The 19,252-nt window shown below is 34.8% G+C and overlaps 2 protein-coding genes across 2 annotated transcripts; both read right to left on the bottom strand.

Moving 5' to 3' along the window:
• Positions 1-286: 286 nt before the first annotated feature.
• LOC138310612 (uncharacterized) lies at positions 287-2,765 on the bottom strand. Its single transcript, XM_069251891.1, has 2 exons — positions 2,198-2,765; positions 287-1,758 (listed from the first exon to the last, which is right to left on the bottom strand). The coding sequence occupies exons 1-2, from the start codon at positions 2,661-2,663 to the stop codon at positions 1,097-1,099; spliced, it is 1,128 nt and encodes a 375-aa protein (XP_069107992.1). The 5' UTR covers positions 2,664-2,765; the 3' UTR covers positions 287-1,096.
• Positions 2,766-7,882: 5,117 nt separating this feature from the next.
• On the bottom strand, positions 7,883-15,152 carry LOC138310828 (uncharacterized). Its single transcript, XM_069252154.1, has 3 exons — positions 14,935-15,152; positions 11,606-11,843; positions 7,883-11,089 (listed from the first exon to the last, which is right to left on the bottom strand). The coding sequence occupies exons 2-3, from the start codon at positions 11,796-11,798 to the stop codon at positions 9,873-9,875; spliced, it is 1,410 nt and encodes a 469-aa protein (XP_069108255.1). The 5' UTR covers positions 11,799-11,843; positions 14,935-15,152; the 3' UTR covers positions 7,883-9,872.
• Positions 15,153-19,252: the final 4,100 nt, after the last annotated feature.

The following is a 19,252-nucleotide window of genomic DNA, read 5'->3' as shown; positions in this document are numbered from 1 at the left end:
CGTCAAAAGTAGAAATATTAGTATAAGAGAATAATATATAAGCATACCGAACAGGTAAAACCAGTACACCAATGCACCATATTTCAAAATGGTTATCGTATATAATGACTCATAAGTACAAATCTATGATATATGTGTTATCACAGAACCACCACATGGATCTTATCGGAACCAACTGTAAAGTAAACAACCATCCGATTTAAAAATAAACTTTAAAAAGTTTAAAGTTTAAACTTTTATTTAATTAGGATAATAAATACATAAAAATAACATCATATCACCATATCAAAGAGATAAAAATGAAAAAAAAACACCAACAAAAAAACAACACCAACAACAATACAGCAGAACTTCAGCATAAAAACGGCAAAATTTCAGAGTATATTCTAAAAATATGTGTACTCTGATTACGTCATGGTATTCAACACAATATTGTTCCGTGCCATGAACGTACATTTGTATATGTTTTCCTCGTTTAATGATTGTGTCCATCGACAGGTATCTGCTAATTTCAGGCTTGCGTTAGAGGATCCATTATTTATGTGACATGTAGCTAGCTTCGTAGTAACAGCATGCATTTCAAAGTGTTTATAACAGGGAATCGATATTTTAATTGCAAAGAAGAGAATTGTTATGTCCCATATGTAAAAAAAACAGAAAAAAGGGATAGTTGTTCAACACATTTACAATATCAACATCAAAAATATAATCTTAAAGGTGCTCCATCCAAAAAAACAGAGCTGATTTAATAAGTATTTTTTCAGTTACAAAATTTGCTTACTTTACACCATTACCACCGTTGAAAAATTTGAGCTTTAATTCCAAATATAGATATTAAAAATAATTAATTGCGTAAGGAAATAAATCCATGGCACTTTCCCCTATATGGAATAAACCACTGATTGTGCACGCGCCATCTGAGTGTTAGTTAGTCCCAATAGATAGTATAATTAATTAGTTATTGTTCTGAAAAATTGGTATCGCTAATTCGCGTTTATATGTTCTGTCGGCGGTAGAACATCTTTAAATCTAAATGTGAATAGTTCCGGCCCTGTTTTGTTGCTCACATTGTCTCTCTAATATCATCAAACTTTGACTAGTTTACATTGCCAATCAAGTCGAATATTTCAAACACGTGCAAGTTATTAACAGATGACCTTCGATGACCTCGAGAGTCTGTACGCACATATAGCATATTTCTGTCAAATCTCACGATATCACGCACCATATAGTCATATCGCCCACTCGCAATCGAAGGAAATCGAGTACAATTCGGGGCTATGGCGTCCATATGTTCAGTGTAAACCGCTCCATAGGTAAACCCAAATTGATCCGTCGTCATCGCTTGAAGGTAGCCCGGGTCTGCGCATGGCTCTACTCGAGCTTCCGGTTCCGGTTCTGAATCGGTCAACTCGCATCCAGATATGGAATCCCATCTACGGGAATTTTGATCTTCACTTTCAATCAAATAGCTGGTCGAGTCCAGTAGATTTAGGGAAAGCCATGCCATTTCTTGGTTTATAAGCCTGACATGGACGCGTACTATCCACTCGTGTGAGTAAACAACATCACCGACCACCAGTGGGGCGAGTTTGATAATTTTCCTGGGGTAATCTTGTTCTGGGTTGAAGATGTATATAGCATAGCTATCACTGTCGGCAGCGACCAAATCCCCGTTAGGTAGAACATCGAAGCCGCTAATGTGACAGATGTCTGTTGCACAGAGATTGATGTACTTAATCTGACGTGTATGTGTTCCTGCAAGGAATCAAGATACGACCATTAGATACGACCGATAGGAGCTCGAGACAACGATGTCATTTTTACATAATTAATAGTTACGGCAACAACGTAATGTTTGTTTTCAAGATAAGTATTTATGTAAAACAAAAAAATATATTTCGCGATGAATCAATTTATCCTTTTCGCACTTACGCCTTATTCATCGCTACAATTGTTTTATCTTAATTAATATGATTTTACTGTACTTTAAACACTTCAGTGGTTATTAATTGTCACGTCATCTACATTGACTGCTGATATTAAGTGCAAGCCAAATTAAAGTTGTTTTAGATTATATTGAATACCTTTCGCACAAAGAAAAGAAATTCCATTCTACATTGTGGATGAAAAATTATATTCAATCAAACTATACAGCTATGCAATAAGTACATACCACCGAAAAAATGCTACGTACCATCTAGCCGACGCGGCGATCGTCTAGGTTTCCATCGCAGACGCCATCTTCGATTAAGTTGTCGACGTTCCTGACGATTCATCCGTTGTACACTGATACACGCATCCCCGTCCCCTCGGGATCGAGTCAACGCTGTATTGACGTCACGTAATTGTGACGTCACATTGTTTAAGTCCTCGGCATTATCCGGTGTATTTTGTAAAATATTCCACGGTGCAATGGATGCTAATTGTTCGTCCAGGGCGTTGTACTGAGCAATTTCTTCATCAGCGGTGTTTACTAAATTGGACAAAACATTGTAAATAACGTCGAGCTGAAAGGCAAAATTCCGCCTGTTGCCTTCACGTAAATTATCGAAGTGTTGAGCACAGTGTTCTAGTGTGTTAAAGTTACGTTGCCGAGGAGACCCATTCGTACATATAATAATTGTAATAAAAATAAGTGAAACAAATGGTTTGTACCCCATTTCGTAAAACTGGTTGTATCAGTAGCTTGAAATTGTCCAGTAATTTTAAATACAGTAAAGGATATGTAAAGGTTTAAGACAAGACTCCTAAGCAACTGCCAAAGCGCTTGTAAACAGAATGTTTGAGGTGTAAGGCAATATAATATGATGATATATATATAGATGTATACTAACGGCGTGACTCTACTATAAAGAGTTTATATATAAAGTCCACACAGACATATTATCTGATCAGGCTTGTGCGTCTGGCGATATAACTGGGACTTAAATGTGTTTCGGAGATAGCGGTCTCGGTATCAAAATCATATTTCACTGATTATGACAACAACTGACAAGCAATCTGTTGTATTATTCTACATTTTGTTTAAAGATGCTCGACCGCTGACAAATGGTATGCTTTCTTAAAATCAGGAGCAGACGAATTGGTAATTTTCTTCAGTTACAAAAATTACTTGCGTTACACCATTACCACCATTGGAAAGTTTGAGCTTCTAATTTTATTTCAAGATAAAAACATTGAAAACAATTACAAAAAAAAATCCTTGCCACTATGTCCTACATGGAATGAAATACTGATTGCGCGTGCACCAAAGGCAAAATAAACTATTTTACATTGCTGTGGTTTTAAATAGATATTTGTTTATATGTACATGATTAAACACCAATTACTGTTCAAATGATGAGCATCGTGTATGCTCTGTCGGCAGTGGAGTATCATGTATTGCATTGACACACTTTTACGGACTTTTTTTTGCACACGTTGTGTTCATACTAACATTATGACATTGACTATGGCCGGTAGGGCGTTAGAATTGTACCTGCTGCCCCAATTGCATCGTGATAGGCGACTAAATTTAAGATATTATATTTCTTCTCTTCAGTTTTATTGCAGTAAGCTTTTAACTAACTTTATATGTGCCGTATTTCCATCGTCACGAACAAAAAAGAGCTTTTGATATGTTATTCATCACCAAGAGTTGCCAACATTTTGATAAGTACAATACTTACAATGCGTAGGTTAAATTTTACAAATGAGAGCTGCAAAATTATTTTAGCAAAATTGATTTTGGAAATAAAATCCAATAAAAAAATTATCATTTCATATACAGAGCAACGAAATGATGATATAGGTCAGACCATATAAAAAGCGAAGTTGTGGTCTACAATTTAATTTAATTCATCTTAAACCACATTAACATACATAAGGCATAAAAAAGGAAATTTTACAGTGTTTAAAGTATGTGCCGTAACTATTGTTTACAAAGCATCATACATGTTTATCTCGCCCCTGCGAGGTAGACTTTGGGCACTGTCCCCTGGGCCCAGTTTCATGACCATTCCTTAATTAGAATCCCTTAACATAAAATTATCCATAGGAAAGCAGTACGGATTTTTAACTTCTGTATTGCTTTCCTATGGGAAATGTTACGTCAATAATTTCCTTTGAGTTTAGGAATGTTCATGAAACCGCCCTGGTCGACACATCACACACATCACTTGTCTTTAAAAGTGGACGTTCCTGTTCCTGCTCAGCGCTTAGCATAAAGGGAGAGGGACGACTGGTTTGCCCGTTTTGTGTATCATGTTACCAGGTGAGGCGTGCTTGTTTCATTTCTTCAGTAGGATAGCTCAAAAAAGGGGCAATAGTTCCCTTATTACAAAATAGGCAAAACGAGAACATACAGCAGTCTCCCAAAAGACGCACCACATAACAATAATGTACTTCACACAGGCACCACACTGCATACATAGGAGGCCGTCCTTACATGACTCTGGCTGTTAATAGGACGTTTAACCGACAACCTTATACAGGTCACATGTTCGCATTAGAAAAACTATTGCAGATGTAAGACGTAATACTCAGAGTTAAGGTTCGAATAATTTAATGTATTGTTAAAGTTACCTTCACAATTTAATGTTTTACATTACCGCAACTTCTTTTCCTCCCAATAATATCTTGAGATACACAGATACAGTCATCTGACCTCGCATTTTGCTACATACAATTAATTAATTGCATAGAGTGACACATTTAAGAGTATTTAAGCTTTACTCATTTCATTAACTGATTAGTGGATTGTTCCTTACGTCCTATTAACAACTAAGGTCATTCAAAGACCGACCCAAATTTCGTCGTATAAATTAAGAAATGTTCCATGATTCTTGTAAAATTTTGAATTTGGTACAATAGTATAAATAAGGCGTTTACTATTTCGTAGACCCTGCTTCTATCATATTTTACTTGTTTCAATATTCTTCATACACAAATTTTATCATATAAGAAAATTACCCTGGTTTTAAAGGTAGGTTTCGCCCAACCAAATAAATATTTTTTGTGAAATGCGATAAGCGGAAGGAAAGATGAAAAAAACATATTAAAATATCTCAATTTAATTTCTTTATGTGTTTGAGATTGAACAAATGTGTCTTGAATACAAAATTGAAGGAAATCCTTGATTTATTACGGTGTCCGTCAGACAAAATAATATGCAAATGAAGCTGCGATGGATTGCGTTGTCGAAGTTTGGCTACCCTGTAGATTGCACCGAGCTACTATCAAGATCACAGTTGAAGAATTCACATAAGATATATGTGTACTGATTTTAACCGCTACAGATAAGTCATCAGAAAGTCGGTCAGTTCTTTTTGTATTTTAGTTTCCAAGGTTTCAACCAGTCAATATAGTAACAGTGTCAAGTATGAAGCGGGTTTGGGTTAAAAAAAAACTATTGCCAATTGTTAATTTTCTTTGAATGAAAGCCGATCTGATTTTTTATATCCGTTACTACTCCTGATTGGTTTCACCTATGTTGGTCGTTTGATTATATTAACGTCCTATTAACAGCCAGGGTCATGTAAGGATGGCCTTCCATGTATAACGTCCTATTAACAGCCATGGTCATGTAAGGACGATCGTGTTGCTTAGTTTAGTACATCAAACATATATGTAGTTAGTCTGCTGTTGTATGTGCGCTGGCATATGTGTAGAAATTTAACTCACCACGTGCAACACGAGTCTCAACAGAATCCGTGCGATTTCCGTATTGCTACATGCCATCTCTGAATTTCATTCCCTAGAGATATCCTAGGGTGCTACCGATTCCATTCTAATTTCCTCTATGTTGCCGATTCAGATACATTGTTTTCTCACATGCTTTGTTTCAGCCATTTTGTTTAATTTTAGTGCGTAACAATGCGCATGCGCGAAACTTCGACAACATAATCCATCGCAGCTACATTTGTATACTATACTGTCATCCTGACATCGTAATAAATCAAGGATTCTATCAATTTTGTATTCAAGACAGATTTGTTCAACCTCATACGCATAAAGAAATTAAATTTGGGTATTTTGATATGTTTGACCTTATACAGGTCACATGTTCGCATTAGAAAAACTATTGCAGATGTAAGACGTAATACTCAGAGTTGAGGTTCGAATAATATAATGTATTGTTAAAGTTACCTTCACAATTTAATGTTTTACATTACCGCAACTTCTTTTCCTCCCAATAATATCTTGATATACACAGATACAGTCATCTGACCACGCATTTTGCTACATACAATTAATTAATTGCAAAGAGTGACACATTTAAGAGTATTTAAGCTTTACTCATTTCATTTATTGATTAGTGGATTGTTCCTTACGTCCTATTAACAACTAAGATCATTCAAAGACCGACCCAAATTCCATCGTATAAATTAAGAAATGTTCCATGATTCTTGTAAAATTTTAAATTTGGTACAATAGTATAAATAAGGCGTTTACTCTTTCGTAGACCCTGCTTCTATCATATTTTACTTGTTTCAATATTCTTCATACACAAATTTTATCATATAAGAAAATTACCCTGGTTTTAAATTTATTAGGCTAATATCCTTAACAATTTAGGACGGCCTCCCATATCTGCTATATCCCTTGTGTGTGTGAATATCTGTATGTTTTGGGAATATACGGTATAGTCGTATCTCCTGGTAATGGAAGATTTCTGCCGTTTTATATTGCTATCTATTTGATACTGCGAGAGACATCGAACTGCACACCTCACACTAAGCCTTATCGACCTTAAAGTGTGAATTACACGTGACTGGAAGGCTCTTTATAAACAACACTGTAAGGTCACGAGGAATCTTCTATAACTACAGAATCTGTAGAAGCAAAACATATATTTTCTGTATCTAGAAACATTTCGGTGTAATCTACCCTGTAGATTGCACCGAGCTACTATCAAGATCACAGTTGAAGAATTCACATAAGATATATGTGTACTGATTTTAACCGCTACAGATAAGTCATCAGAAAGTCTGTCAGTTCTTTTTGTATTTTAGTTTCCAAGGTTTCAACCAGTCAATATAGTAACAGTGTCAAGTATGAAGCGGGTTTGGGTTAAAAAAAAACTATTGCCAATTGTTAATTTTCTTTGAATGAAAGCCGATCTGGTTTTTTTTATATCCGTTACTACTCCTGATTGGTTTCACCTATGTTGGTCGGTTGATTATATTAACGTCCTATTAACAGCCAGGTCATGTAAGGATGGCCTTCCTATTAACGTCCTATGGCCATGGTCATGTAAGGACGATCGTGTTGCTTAGTTTAGTACATCAAACATATATGTAGTTAGTCTGCTGTTGTATGTGCGCTGGCATATGTGTAGAAATTTAACTCACCACGTGCAACACGAGTCTCAACAGAATCCGTGTGATTTCCGTATTGCTACATGCCATCTCTGAATTTCATTCCCTAGAGATATCCTAGTGTGCTACCGATTCCATTCTAATTTCCTCTATGTTGCCGATTCAGATACATTGTTTTCTCACATGCTTTGTTTCAGCCATTTTGTTTAATTTTAGTGCGTAACAATGCGCATGCGCGAAACTTCGACAACATAATCCATCGCAGCTACATTTGCATACTATACTGTCATCCTGACATCGTAATAAATCAAGGATTATATCAATTTTGTATTCAAGACAGATTTGTTCAACCTCATACGCATAAAGAAATTAAATTTGGGTATTTTGATATGTTTGACCTTATACAGGTCACATGTTCGCATTAGAAAAACTATTGCAGATGTAAGACGTAATACTCAGAGTTGAGGTTCGAATAATATAATGTATTGTTAAAGTTACCTTCACAATTTAATGTTTTACATTACCGCAACTTCTTTTCCTCCCAATAATATCTTGAGATACACAGATACAGTCATCTGACCTCGCATTTTGCTACACACAATTAATTAATTGCATAGAGTGACACATTTAAGAGTATTTAAGCTTTACTCATTTCATTTATTGATAAGTGGATTGTTCCTTGCGTCCTATTAACAACTAAGGTCATTCAAAGACCGACCCAAATTTCGTCGTATAAATTAAGAAATGTTCCATGATTCTTAAAAAAATTTAAATTTGGTACAATAGTATAAATAAGGCGTTTACTATTTCGTAGACCCTGCTTCTATCATATTTTACTTGTTTCAATATTCTTCATATACAAATTTTATCATATAAGAAAATTACTCTGGTTTTAAATTTATTAGGCTAATATCCTTGACAATTTAGGACGGCCTCCCATATCTGCTATATCCCTTGTGTGTGTGAATATTTTTATATTTTTGGGAATATGCGGTATAGTCGTATCTCCTGGTAATGTGAGATTTCTGCCGTTTTATATTGCTATCTATTTGATACCACGAGAGACATCGAACTGCACACCTCACCCTGTTACATCACACTAAGCATTATCGACCTTAAAGTGTGAATTACACGTGAGTGGAAGGCGGTTTATAAACAACACTGTGAGGTCACGTGGAATTTTGTATTTGTAACTACAGAATCTGAAGAAGCAGTAGAAAAACAAAAATATATTTTCTGTATTTAGAAACATGTCGATGTAATCTACTCTTTAGATTGCATCGGTCTACTATCAAGATCACAGTGGAAGAATGCACATAAATATCTTCTTACTGATAATAAAGGCTACAGATAGGTCATCGGAAAGTCGGTCAGTTCTTTTTTGTATTTTAGTTTCCAAGGTTTTCAACCAGACATCATAGTAACAGTTTCAAGTATGTAGCCACTTTGGCGTGGGAAAAAATGTCAATTGTTAATTTTCATTGAATGAAAGCCGATATGCATTTTATATATCCGTTACTACTCCAGATATGATTCACATATGTTGGTTGATATACGTCCTATTAACAACCATGGTCATTTGAGGACGATCGTTCATGTATGCGGGTGTTACGTGTGTTTTTCCAAATATTTTGTGTGCTAAGCTTTGCTAGCAATACGTTCGTTTTCGATGACGCTTTAACGATAAATGAACAAGCACTATTAAAGATTGGTTTGCCAAAATTTTACGCAAATTACATGAGAGACCGTCCGTAAATGACTCTGACTGTTAATAGGACATCAATCTAATCAAACAATGTGTCTGAATTGGACCGAGTGTTTATTATCTCGACATGCCGTATACACATACACTACAAATCCTTCTAGGTAGTGAGCTTGAATCATATGACTGTAATAAAACAAAGCTGCATATTACGGGTTGTACTTTTCAAGACGTTGGTAACCGGTATGCTCGTAAACACATGTATGTATTTGTCAAAGGGTTACCAGATTTTTGGTCTGTAGAACCAGTCTACTTATTAACAACAAAGGTATCCGATGGCCACTTCCCGTGTGTATGTGTTGTGTGTTAAGTGCGTATCGATGTTGAGCAAAGCAGCATGCTCTTGTTACGTTTTACAGCAGAATATAGTGTAATCTTAATGAAGCGCACTTCAAAAGACACACATATACATGTAGTAAGGTGGCCGCGTACAAACATTTATTATACGACAATGTGTTGGCAGAGTTAAACCTATTTTAGAAAGCTAGTTTACTATGTTATCGAGGCTCGAATATCTAATGCATGCATTTTTAACATGTTTTTTGATTAAACAGGAAAACTATATATTGCATTTTTTATTATTATTTTATAATTCCTCATTTATTTTGGACTTTTGAACATTCTGAATATTTTGATTCAATTGAAATTTGTTTGCTTTTAGATTACAATAATTACTGCGTCAGCGCGATAATCAAATGTGTTTTTCGTGGTTAGAATAATTTCAGGAGTACAAAATGTCTCACTTACTTAGATTGTATTTTAATGTCTTAAAGGATCATTTTAATAGTTTGCATTATTGTATTATTCTCTTACTTTATACTAAGTACTTTGACAACATCACTTCTAAACTGGGTGACATATAACAGGCGAGAAGTATTGTTAAAACAGACAGCATATGGTCTGTGAAGTCTGTCAGCTTTGTCAAGAATACCGCCATATTCTCCAAATTCCGTGACGACATGGATCACGTGATTTATGACATCAGTAACCAGGAAAACGTCTGCCACAGCAGCAATACCTCCCATTTTTGTGCACATCCCGCCCTGCCAGCTCCCAGCTTGTGGTATTAAACAAGTCCATAGCCTTTGACCTTCGTTGTCATAGCAACCCAGTTTCCCCGAGTCATCCTCAAGAACAACCACATTTAAGGACGCATCATGGCTATTTTTAGTTATTGCTATCCGACCCCATCTTTCTGTCGCCGTTGCGGAATTGTGTTCTGTTTTATTAAGTTCTTTTTCACTTCCATTTGATTTTATAATTCCAATCCTTGATTTACTTCCATACATTTCGTATGTCACAGCTAAAGTATTTACATTTTTAACGATCCCGGTTATTTCCCCTTTCAGGGCCAATTTATGTGCCATTTGCGTAATTTTTGTATCTTTTATTTTGAAGTACAACACTTCATTACCTACCGCCATAGCAATCATGTTTTCGTTAATGCACGTGACATTACCAGGTAGATACGCAAAAGAAAGAACCGCGTGAAGTTTATAGTCAGGGGTAAATATCTTCATTTTAGAGTTTCTATCGTCGATTACAATTATTTTACCGTCTACCATTGTTGAAACATCGTAAATATTAGCGGTATATTTATCCGCTTTGATAGTAGCTGTAAATTCACCACGGTGGATTGCGGCGATCGAATGCGAACTCTTGGTAGCAGTCTTATATTTAACATCATGTTGGCCGTTATCTCTTGCATCTCGACGAAATTGTCCTTTTAGTTCCGATTTTACCGATGCTTTTTCCTCTCTGCGCCCGAAGTCGTTTCCATCGGAAACGTGAGTACGCGCATGCGCTGCTAATTCTCGCTTTTTATGTGGTTTCAAAGTGGCATCGTCGTCATGGACGCTTTGACATCTATTACAAAACAGTTGTTTACAGTCAGTACACAAAACAGAGGCAGTATGCTTATCAAGGTTTGATGAGACACGGCATTGATCACATGGGAAATGATGTGTGTTCAATCGACGGGCTCCATTGCCTGACATAAATAATGCATGTTGATGAGCTTGAGTTCCTGCAAAAAAGACAGGTAACGGTGTGATTGAGAGCGATAAAAGTAGGTATATTTGATACGATCAATAACATTAAAAAAGTTCATGAAATTGTTATGATTCAGGTTTGCTTGTGAGAGTCATTCAAATGCGAGATGAAAGACATCATTAATGTCATTGAAATTGTATCTATATGTATTAGAAAATAAAATATTCTATTACACGTATCTTTATATAACTCATATTTTATTCATCACTTATACAAGGTTAAATATTGTATATATGGAATTGTTGTTAAATTGGATTGGAAAAAAAGTTTAAAACGAAAAATAGAATATATGACTACAAAATATTTCACAATACACTTCCGAATCTTTAAAATTTTCAATTCGAGAAAAACAATGCAGTTTTCGTTCTCTGTAACAATGCTTCAATATAGAATGACAAATAAAAATCAATACTGTTTTAAATCTTATTAATCAGAGATTGGTGTCAAATAAGCAAAAAATATATCACATCACATATTGTGCGTAACTTGCCTTTGAACTTCCGGTGATTTTCTGCGCAAGTTTGGCAACAAACCTGTCTGCATTGTACACAGAAGGAAGTGGCATCACGAACTAGTCCTTGACCTTGTTCCTGGCATGGTTCACATGGCACCAATGGACCATGATCAATTTGAGGATGATTGTTCGACTTTACGGATGTTTTTGAATGACTTCCGGCTCCCATCAGAACACAGGTAAGCAAGTTAGATGGTGATGGGTCCTGTCATAACTGAACAACGTTTTAAAATTAGCATACTGAAAAATAGCAATGCTTAAATCAACCAATAATCAACTAGGCAACAATTATATTTACAAATTTAGATATTAAGGTAGCTGTCGAGCTGAAGGTCGGATGGGAATGTGCATGAGCCGTGTCTCTTGTGGTGTGCTTCAGTAAGATAGCACTATAAAAAGAGTACTATAACACAGAGGCACGATACGAATATATAGAGGATATTCCTTGTTCTTGATGAATACTAATTACATTTCATCGAGTGAGGTGGAAACTTCATATTTTCCACGACTGCGAAGCATCCAGTTTCCGCATCGCGAGATGAAATATTACAATTATTCAGTTTTCATTTTTTAGGCTATGAGGATGCAATGATATTGAAGCACATGTACATGATGTAACCCCGGCGAAGCCGGATTACATAAAATTTACAGGGGTTCCATTATCATTATATCATCATAAATTCAGCAAAACATAAAATCTTTTCTTTATATTTACTGTTTTTCACGCCAATAATCTCGCGACTGTTGCATATTTTTTCTCTCCCGTCATCGTCAACGAGTTCGATTGAACAACTGATTGCAATTGAGCCATTCATGTGTTCCCATCTAATTTAATTTTTGCATTTAGGGATGATTTTAATTGGTGTGATGTGTATACAAATGCATTAACTGTTCAATCGGAACCAAATTACAATTATTTCAATATAAAATTAATCAGAGAATTCCGAGAAGTTAGTTAAATAGTAATTAAACTCATTTATTAAAAATCAAACTATCCAATGATAGACATTGTACATTTTGTAACAGGAGACCAGAAACGTTATGGCATTTATTTTTGCAATGTTATTATGTGCAAAGATTATTCAAACAGTTTATTGTTTGGTACAACGAACACAACAACACAAAGCTATAAAACCATAATTTTAATGATCATTCTGGAAGATCCAAAGTTGAAAAATTGTTAATTAATTTTCTTATTTTGCTAAATCAATATAATAAACTATTGTCGTATTTAAGATTCCATTCCAAATTTTGGAACATGTTTGATCATTTCTGCCAACAAAATATCAATAGAAAAACAAATGGGGAAAACGGATCTTTACAACTTTTAGAAAAAAAATAATGGGGAGCTTTTGAGCAATCTTTACACATGCGTTTTTGATTTCACAATATTGGAAAGTCATTTATATTAACTTCACTCATTATTAAGTTCGTCCCCTTTTCATAGCTTGCTTTGAGGTGGGGATAAATACTCACATGGGAGGGTCCCTCATACTTGACACTATCGCTTCATTTCGATTAATGATATTAAAAATTGTACATCACGTTAATCAAATCATGAAAAATTAGAAGAAATGTATTGAATGAATGAATGAAACACTAATTCGTACATAAGTAGATATAATGAGCATAAATAAAATAGGTCTGAGAGCAGTTAGAAAGGAAGATTACAATGAAACTAATATGATAAATTTCAGACTAATTTATGGATGTTACAATTGCTATGAAATGTATGCATGACGTGTGAGAGCCTCCCTGTGAGGGGACATTATTCATGTATGAAGGCTAACCCCAAGGCCCAAACCTTGGCGTGTAGCCTTCAACTAATATAAACATGTCTGAGAGAAGGAAAAAAAGAAAAGAGGACAGGTCAACCAGAATTTATGTCATCACCCTCCAGAAACGTATAACAATAGTTGTAAAGGTAATTCGGGTATACATACCTACTGCTAATATTTCCCTTTAGTTCAAAAAAATGAATTGTAATCAGGCCATACTATTGAGTCAGTAATCAATGATATCGGTGATCCTATGGAACGTCTAGGCTAGCGATCGATTTGACTACTAAACGGAAATTCAATAGTTTTGTATATACCTGTATATATGTTTGGTTAGGTCCTATCGATAACTATATATTGATTCGTAGGTAAACTGACGAGTGTAAACCATCTTATTTTCGTGTTGACTTAACTTTACGTTTTCATGCCTAGATCAATTTTCACAGCGATTTAATTTCGCGATTAACAAGTAAGACGCTTTATATTTTAGTTGTAGTTGGTTTTTTCATGAGGGCTTATTTGCGCGAATTTTTAATGTAAAATTAGAGAAAATAAATCACACGCGAAAATTTACCATATTCTAATTATAACATATTCGTGACTTTCATGACATAAAAGAATAAAATATTCGGATATTGCCAATGAGTTTGAGTATAAATGCACGTTAATAGATTTATCTCCCTTTATACTGTCAAGACGAATTATGATATAAACACGGTATCAATGCCCTTTGCTTTATTTAAGATTTAACCCATTGACATTCAAAACAAAATGTGAAAAAAACACGACGGTAATACGTTTTCGGTATGTCTAAAATATCGTTGGCGTCAATCGATATTATCAGTGCATAGAGATTACATAGCAAAGTTAACGTTTACAAGTAAATAAACCTTGATACCAAGTCCCCGTCACAGGTATGCTATTTTTCATTTCAGAATATTTTATTGTTAGATGTTAAAGGTATCATATTAACATATATATGATATAACATACATATATTTACAACATCAAAGTTTTTTGAAAACGTTCAACCGACACATATTTTTGCATTACTTGTATCTCGAAATTTTACATTGACGTCAATTAAATAGAACAGAATTCCTTCTTTTTGTCTGAATCTTCATCAGTTCAATGTTTATTAGTCCGGTCTTAATCTTTTACATGTTTGTCCATCGTATATTGTATTACCTAAGATTAATGTTCTTATGCATTTAGATGTAGCTGACAATATAAGAGCTGACCTTGGTCAAACATTCACCATTATTGTTTAAAGAAATGTCTATCAGAGTTTAATGCCAGTTCAATGACTTATTTACTGACACACACAAAACAAAACATTAATGGGAGATGTAGATCTTTACATGACTGTTGTTGGAACATTATTCAATACATATTAAACATAACAATTTCAAACACCATGTCTCTACTATGAACTAAGCAGAGGGAAATACTTATTTCTTAGTTTCATATCAAAGTGGAAATATCGACATCGTAAACACATATAGCTTTTTTATTTTATGTACTTACCAAACTGTCTGACTCCGACAGATACCAGACGCGGAATGGTCCTCCAGTGAAGAAATTCGGTTAAAATCAATAAATACTATACTATAGTTAAACAGACTTATACAGTATATAAATAACAAACTAAAACATATATACCAGTAAGGTTGTACAGTGTAGTGTGTATAGGGTAGCCAGTATACCTCCCTATCAAAGAGCCTATTATCAGAAGCACACAGCAATGTTACACTACCTATTCGGTATGTGTAGTTTATTATGGGAAGCTAATCGACCCGATCAATGTTCCGTACAGGTAGTATTTTACTGTCCGACCTTCACCTTGAAACATGTAAATCAATGCTATTGTATTTGGTTCGGTATAAGAACTAAACTAATTTAATACACAAAATAGTGTTCGCGAGTCGATTCAATTCAGCAACATTAATCGTCATTTAACTGCAAGTGCAGGATGGTTAAAAATTTGAATCAAGAAAAAAAGTCATTATTTGGATGAATCTAACTTTATAAGTTTAACGTCCTTTTAACAGCCAGGGTCATTTGAGGACGCGTCAGGTTTAGAACGTAGAGGAAAACCAGAGTACCCGAGGAAAAACCTGCGACCAGTGGCCAGAACCTAGCAACTGCCTCACATATATTTGAAATTGCGACCTAGAGATGGAGGATTTGTGTTAATATATCGGGGATATCTTAACCACTTTGCCACCACGGCTACTATTATTACAATGAAATGTAGACGTCAATTACATTTTTTTAACCATTAAATGATAAAAGGTCATTAGAATTGTATTTGTCTGAAAGTTCGTTTACTCAAGACACGTGTAAACAGTTGACGTTTGAGGCCCTTAATTAGGCACAATCACATTACCTGAAGATGATGAAAATCAATTATTCTAAATATATACCATCGTATTATATGAATGCATGGTGATATAGTTATCAAACATTCCGTCACTGAACTTTTTGTCTTCGCTAGTAACAACGATATACAATGGGGACAACCTACGTCATCGGAAGTGATATCGGGCACACAAAAACAATGAAAAAACGCCCGCTTCAAGATGAAAATCGGATGAAATTGTGACATAAAAGCAATGCATCTTCTAAACCTATCGTGCGTCAGACAGTGTATTGTTAGAGACTCTGTGAAATTATTAAATGTCGTCAAACTAGCTCAGATAATGCAAACACTTCGACACAATATTTTTTGACAGCAGGGATATCGGTCACATTTTATTCAATAAAACGTAACAAGTTGTAAAAAAATAAATTTAGCTGCCACAAAACCGTCCCGTTTACTAATATGTAATATATGACTATAGAAAGAAAATATTTCATTCATTATATCTTCTAGTGGAGAAACATAGACGGTGCTTAATTAGAAATTATGAAAGTGATATCGGTCACACTTAGAATTTTAGGGGTAACGGTCACATCCAAAATTACGAAAACTGAATAATACAGCATTGTACATGTAGTCGTTATTTACGCATTCATGCAACTCCAGTGGAAAAGCGCCAATACACTTTTATTGAATTTATCTGATCTTGAAAGATGACTTTTTAACCGATTATCAGCAAATGGTTGGCGAGCTATAAAAAACCTTTCCCCCATTGTCATCCATTCGTCTTTTGTTTCTGTTATTTCTCCGAAAGTCCTGGAGGGGTTTCATATGTAGATCCAGTTATGTATAAAATATTTCGGGATCAATCAGAAATCGAGATGGGAAACAAGAAAACATCATTTATTTCGATACAAATACATGTATTTGCCAGAGAGTATTAAGGATCTATTTTAAATTCCATGTTTAGAAAGTCATATTTCTTGATTCTAATAATGGAACTTGCTGCTATGGTTCAAATTCCACATGTGAGCATAGTTATGCATATTTCATTTTGGGACCGATCCATTGACACAATGGCCAACTGGTAGTCATCTTTGGTTTTCATATAGGAGTTATTACCCATATTTATGTACTTAATGGACCTTTCTGGAATTTTTTAAGTACTATCTCTCTCTTTACCATAGTTGTGCATAATGCACCAATTAAAGCGCGGTAGTCGACAACTTGAAGTTCGTTGCCATGTAGACATACAATTATCAAATATCTTGTTTGATATAGATATTTTGATATTCATTTATGTCATAGGGTTGTATTTATTAATGCTCATTTTTGGGACAGATAATATTACAAAATAATGAATATTTGGCTATCTTGGAAATTTTTGACTACCACAGTGCTTAATAGCATTCATATACATGTAGATATATTTACTTTTTCACTGCAACCCCACTATTTATACTTACCAAGTGCATTTGACATTCAGGGGTGCATGATCTGCTATCCGCCTATTTTCATGTAACGTCATAATTTGTGTGCCATCGATCACATAAACTATAGTTGTTTCGTCCTTGACGATATTGCTTTTTTCCTTAGATATGCAAATATCTTTAAATGTTATCATACAATTGTTATCAAATGAAAATGCGTCCAGTTGAAAATTAGGGGAGCATGAATGCCAACTGGACATCGGCTAATTCAACATGAAGCGCTAAAGATATTGGACCCACATATCAAATTGACTAATTTGCAAATCCAATGGTAGACGTCACGATATTTCCTGGGCCTCTTGTTATCGACTGATTTGCTTTTATAATTTGTTTGCGTATGATCATTTGTGATATTGTTGTTAAGATATATTCTATTTACCTTTTCAATCGTTATTGTGTGTTTATTTGTATAAAGCAAATTATTGAGTTGAAAATCTTTGGAGAAACTATCAGTGAACTGTCATGAAGAATTGTACAAACGCTATCAGCTAAAAACCCTCAGTGATCCTGTCTATCATGTATTCACGTATCTCTGTTGCTTATAGATCAGTGTGGTTTTCCTTTTGTTTACATCGGATGCCTTTACATCTTTAAATTTTATGTAGTTTATTATATATTGTCACTGCGAAGTTTTTAAATTATAATTACTTTAACACAGAAACGTACTTCAAAATAGTACAATGGTACTACATGGAGATGTAATTTGTCTTGGTAAGGGTTGCCCCAGTTCCACTTTGCTTCAGCAAGCATTCCACGCAAAGGCAATGCAAGAACAAATGGGTATGTACAAATACATGTATAGACAGAAACAAAACAATATACAGTGTACGAATAACCAAAGTATTCAGCAAAAAATAGTTACGATAATAGTTAATGATGTTTTCATGTATCTCGGTAGTATTTCCTTTTGAATGATTAGATAAGGAAAACAAAACTGCAATATTTCAGCAATCTTTACGAAGCGACAAACCATTTCAAAAACTTTGGATTTGACCGTTACCATGTGAACGACATTATTTTCAAAAACAACAAAACGCCAATTATACAGGTACGTCACTTTTGAAGCGGATAAAATGAACTATAGTTACTACTTGAAATATAAGGTAATTTATATCAGTAAATAACAATAAAGTTACGAAATTTACACCTGACATATTTTGAGTGAATAAATTGTGACCGATAGCCACGCTGTCGAAACAAAAAACGGACGGATGACGAGCAATGGACGAAAGGCGATTTCAATTGCTCGCCAACCATTTGCTGATAGTGGGGTTTAAAGTCGTCTTTCAAGTATCAGATATAATGTCTAATATAAAGGTTATATTTTGAGGCGTATCACTGGTCGACGTAAGGCCTGTCGCGATGCACTGCTTAAATAACGAACGAAATTGTTACAATTAGCTGTGTGGTATATTACAGTTTTAGTTACTTTGGATGCGTCCCGTTACCACCAAAACAGTTACTTAGGGTGACCAATATCCATTTTATAATGTCTCATAATAGCAACACCGTCCTTGGTTTCTCCAATTGCAGATAATATAGTTTGACTATTATTTCTTCTTTCCCAACATATCAATATATGACACCTTTTGTACATCGAGCGAACAAGTTTTGTGACAGCCAATATTTTGTTTATTTTACTCACCTTATATAGTGTTTCGTGAATAAATCGTGACCGTTTATCAACATTATATGGTCCCCAGCCCCCAGGGGGCTGTGGGAGGGGCCAAAAGGGGTACATTTGACTAACCCACAAGAATTTAAAAAAAATTCTCTACTCACAGATGTGGTAGTATCAAATACTCTTCATAGATAGAAATATCTTAAAGTCCTTTACAAAACTTGTGAATTATATGACCCTGGGGTCTTTAGTTTCCCCCTATGGAGGGGTTGATTTTACCATAATTATATAGGGTAAACACTTTTTTAAGCGTTATTCGGTCATTTGTAATGAGAAATGAGTCAAAGTTGTCAGAAGTATCAGCATAAAATG

This window comes from Argopecten irradians, chromosome 16 (genome assembly GCF_041381155.1).
Source record: "Argopecten irradians isolate NY chromosome 16, Ai_NY, whole genome shotgun sequence".
Lineage (NCBI taxonomy): Eukaryota > Metazoa > Mollusca > Bivalvia > Pectinida > Pectinidae > Argopecten > Argopecten irradians.
This window is presented reverse-complemented; position numbering and strand designations above follow the sequence as displayed.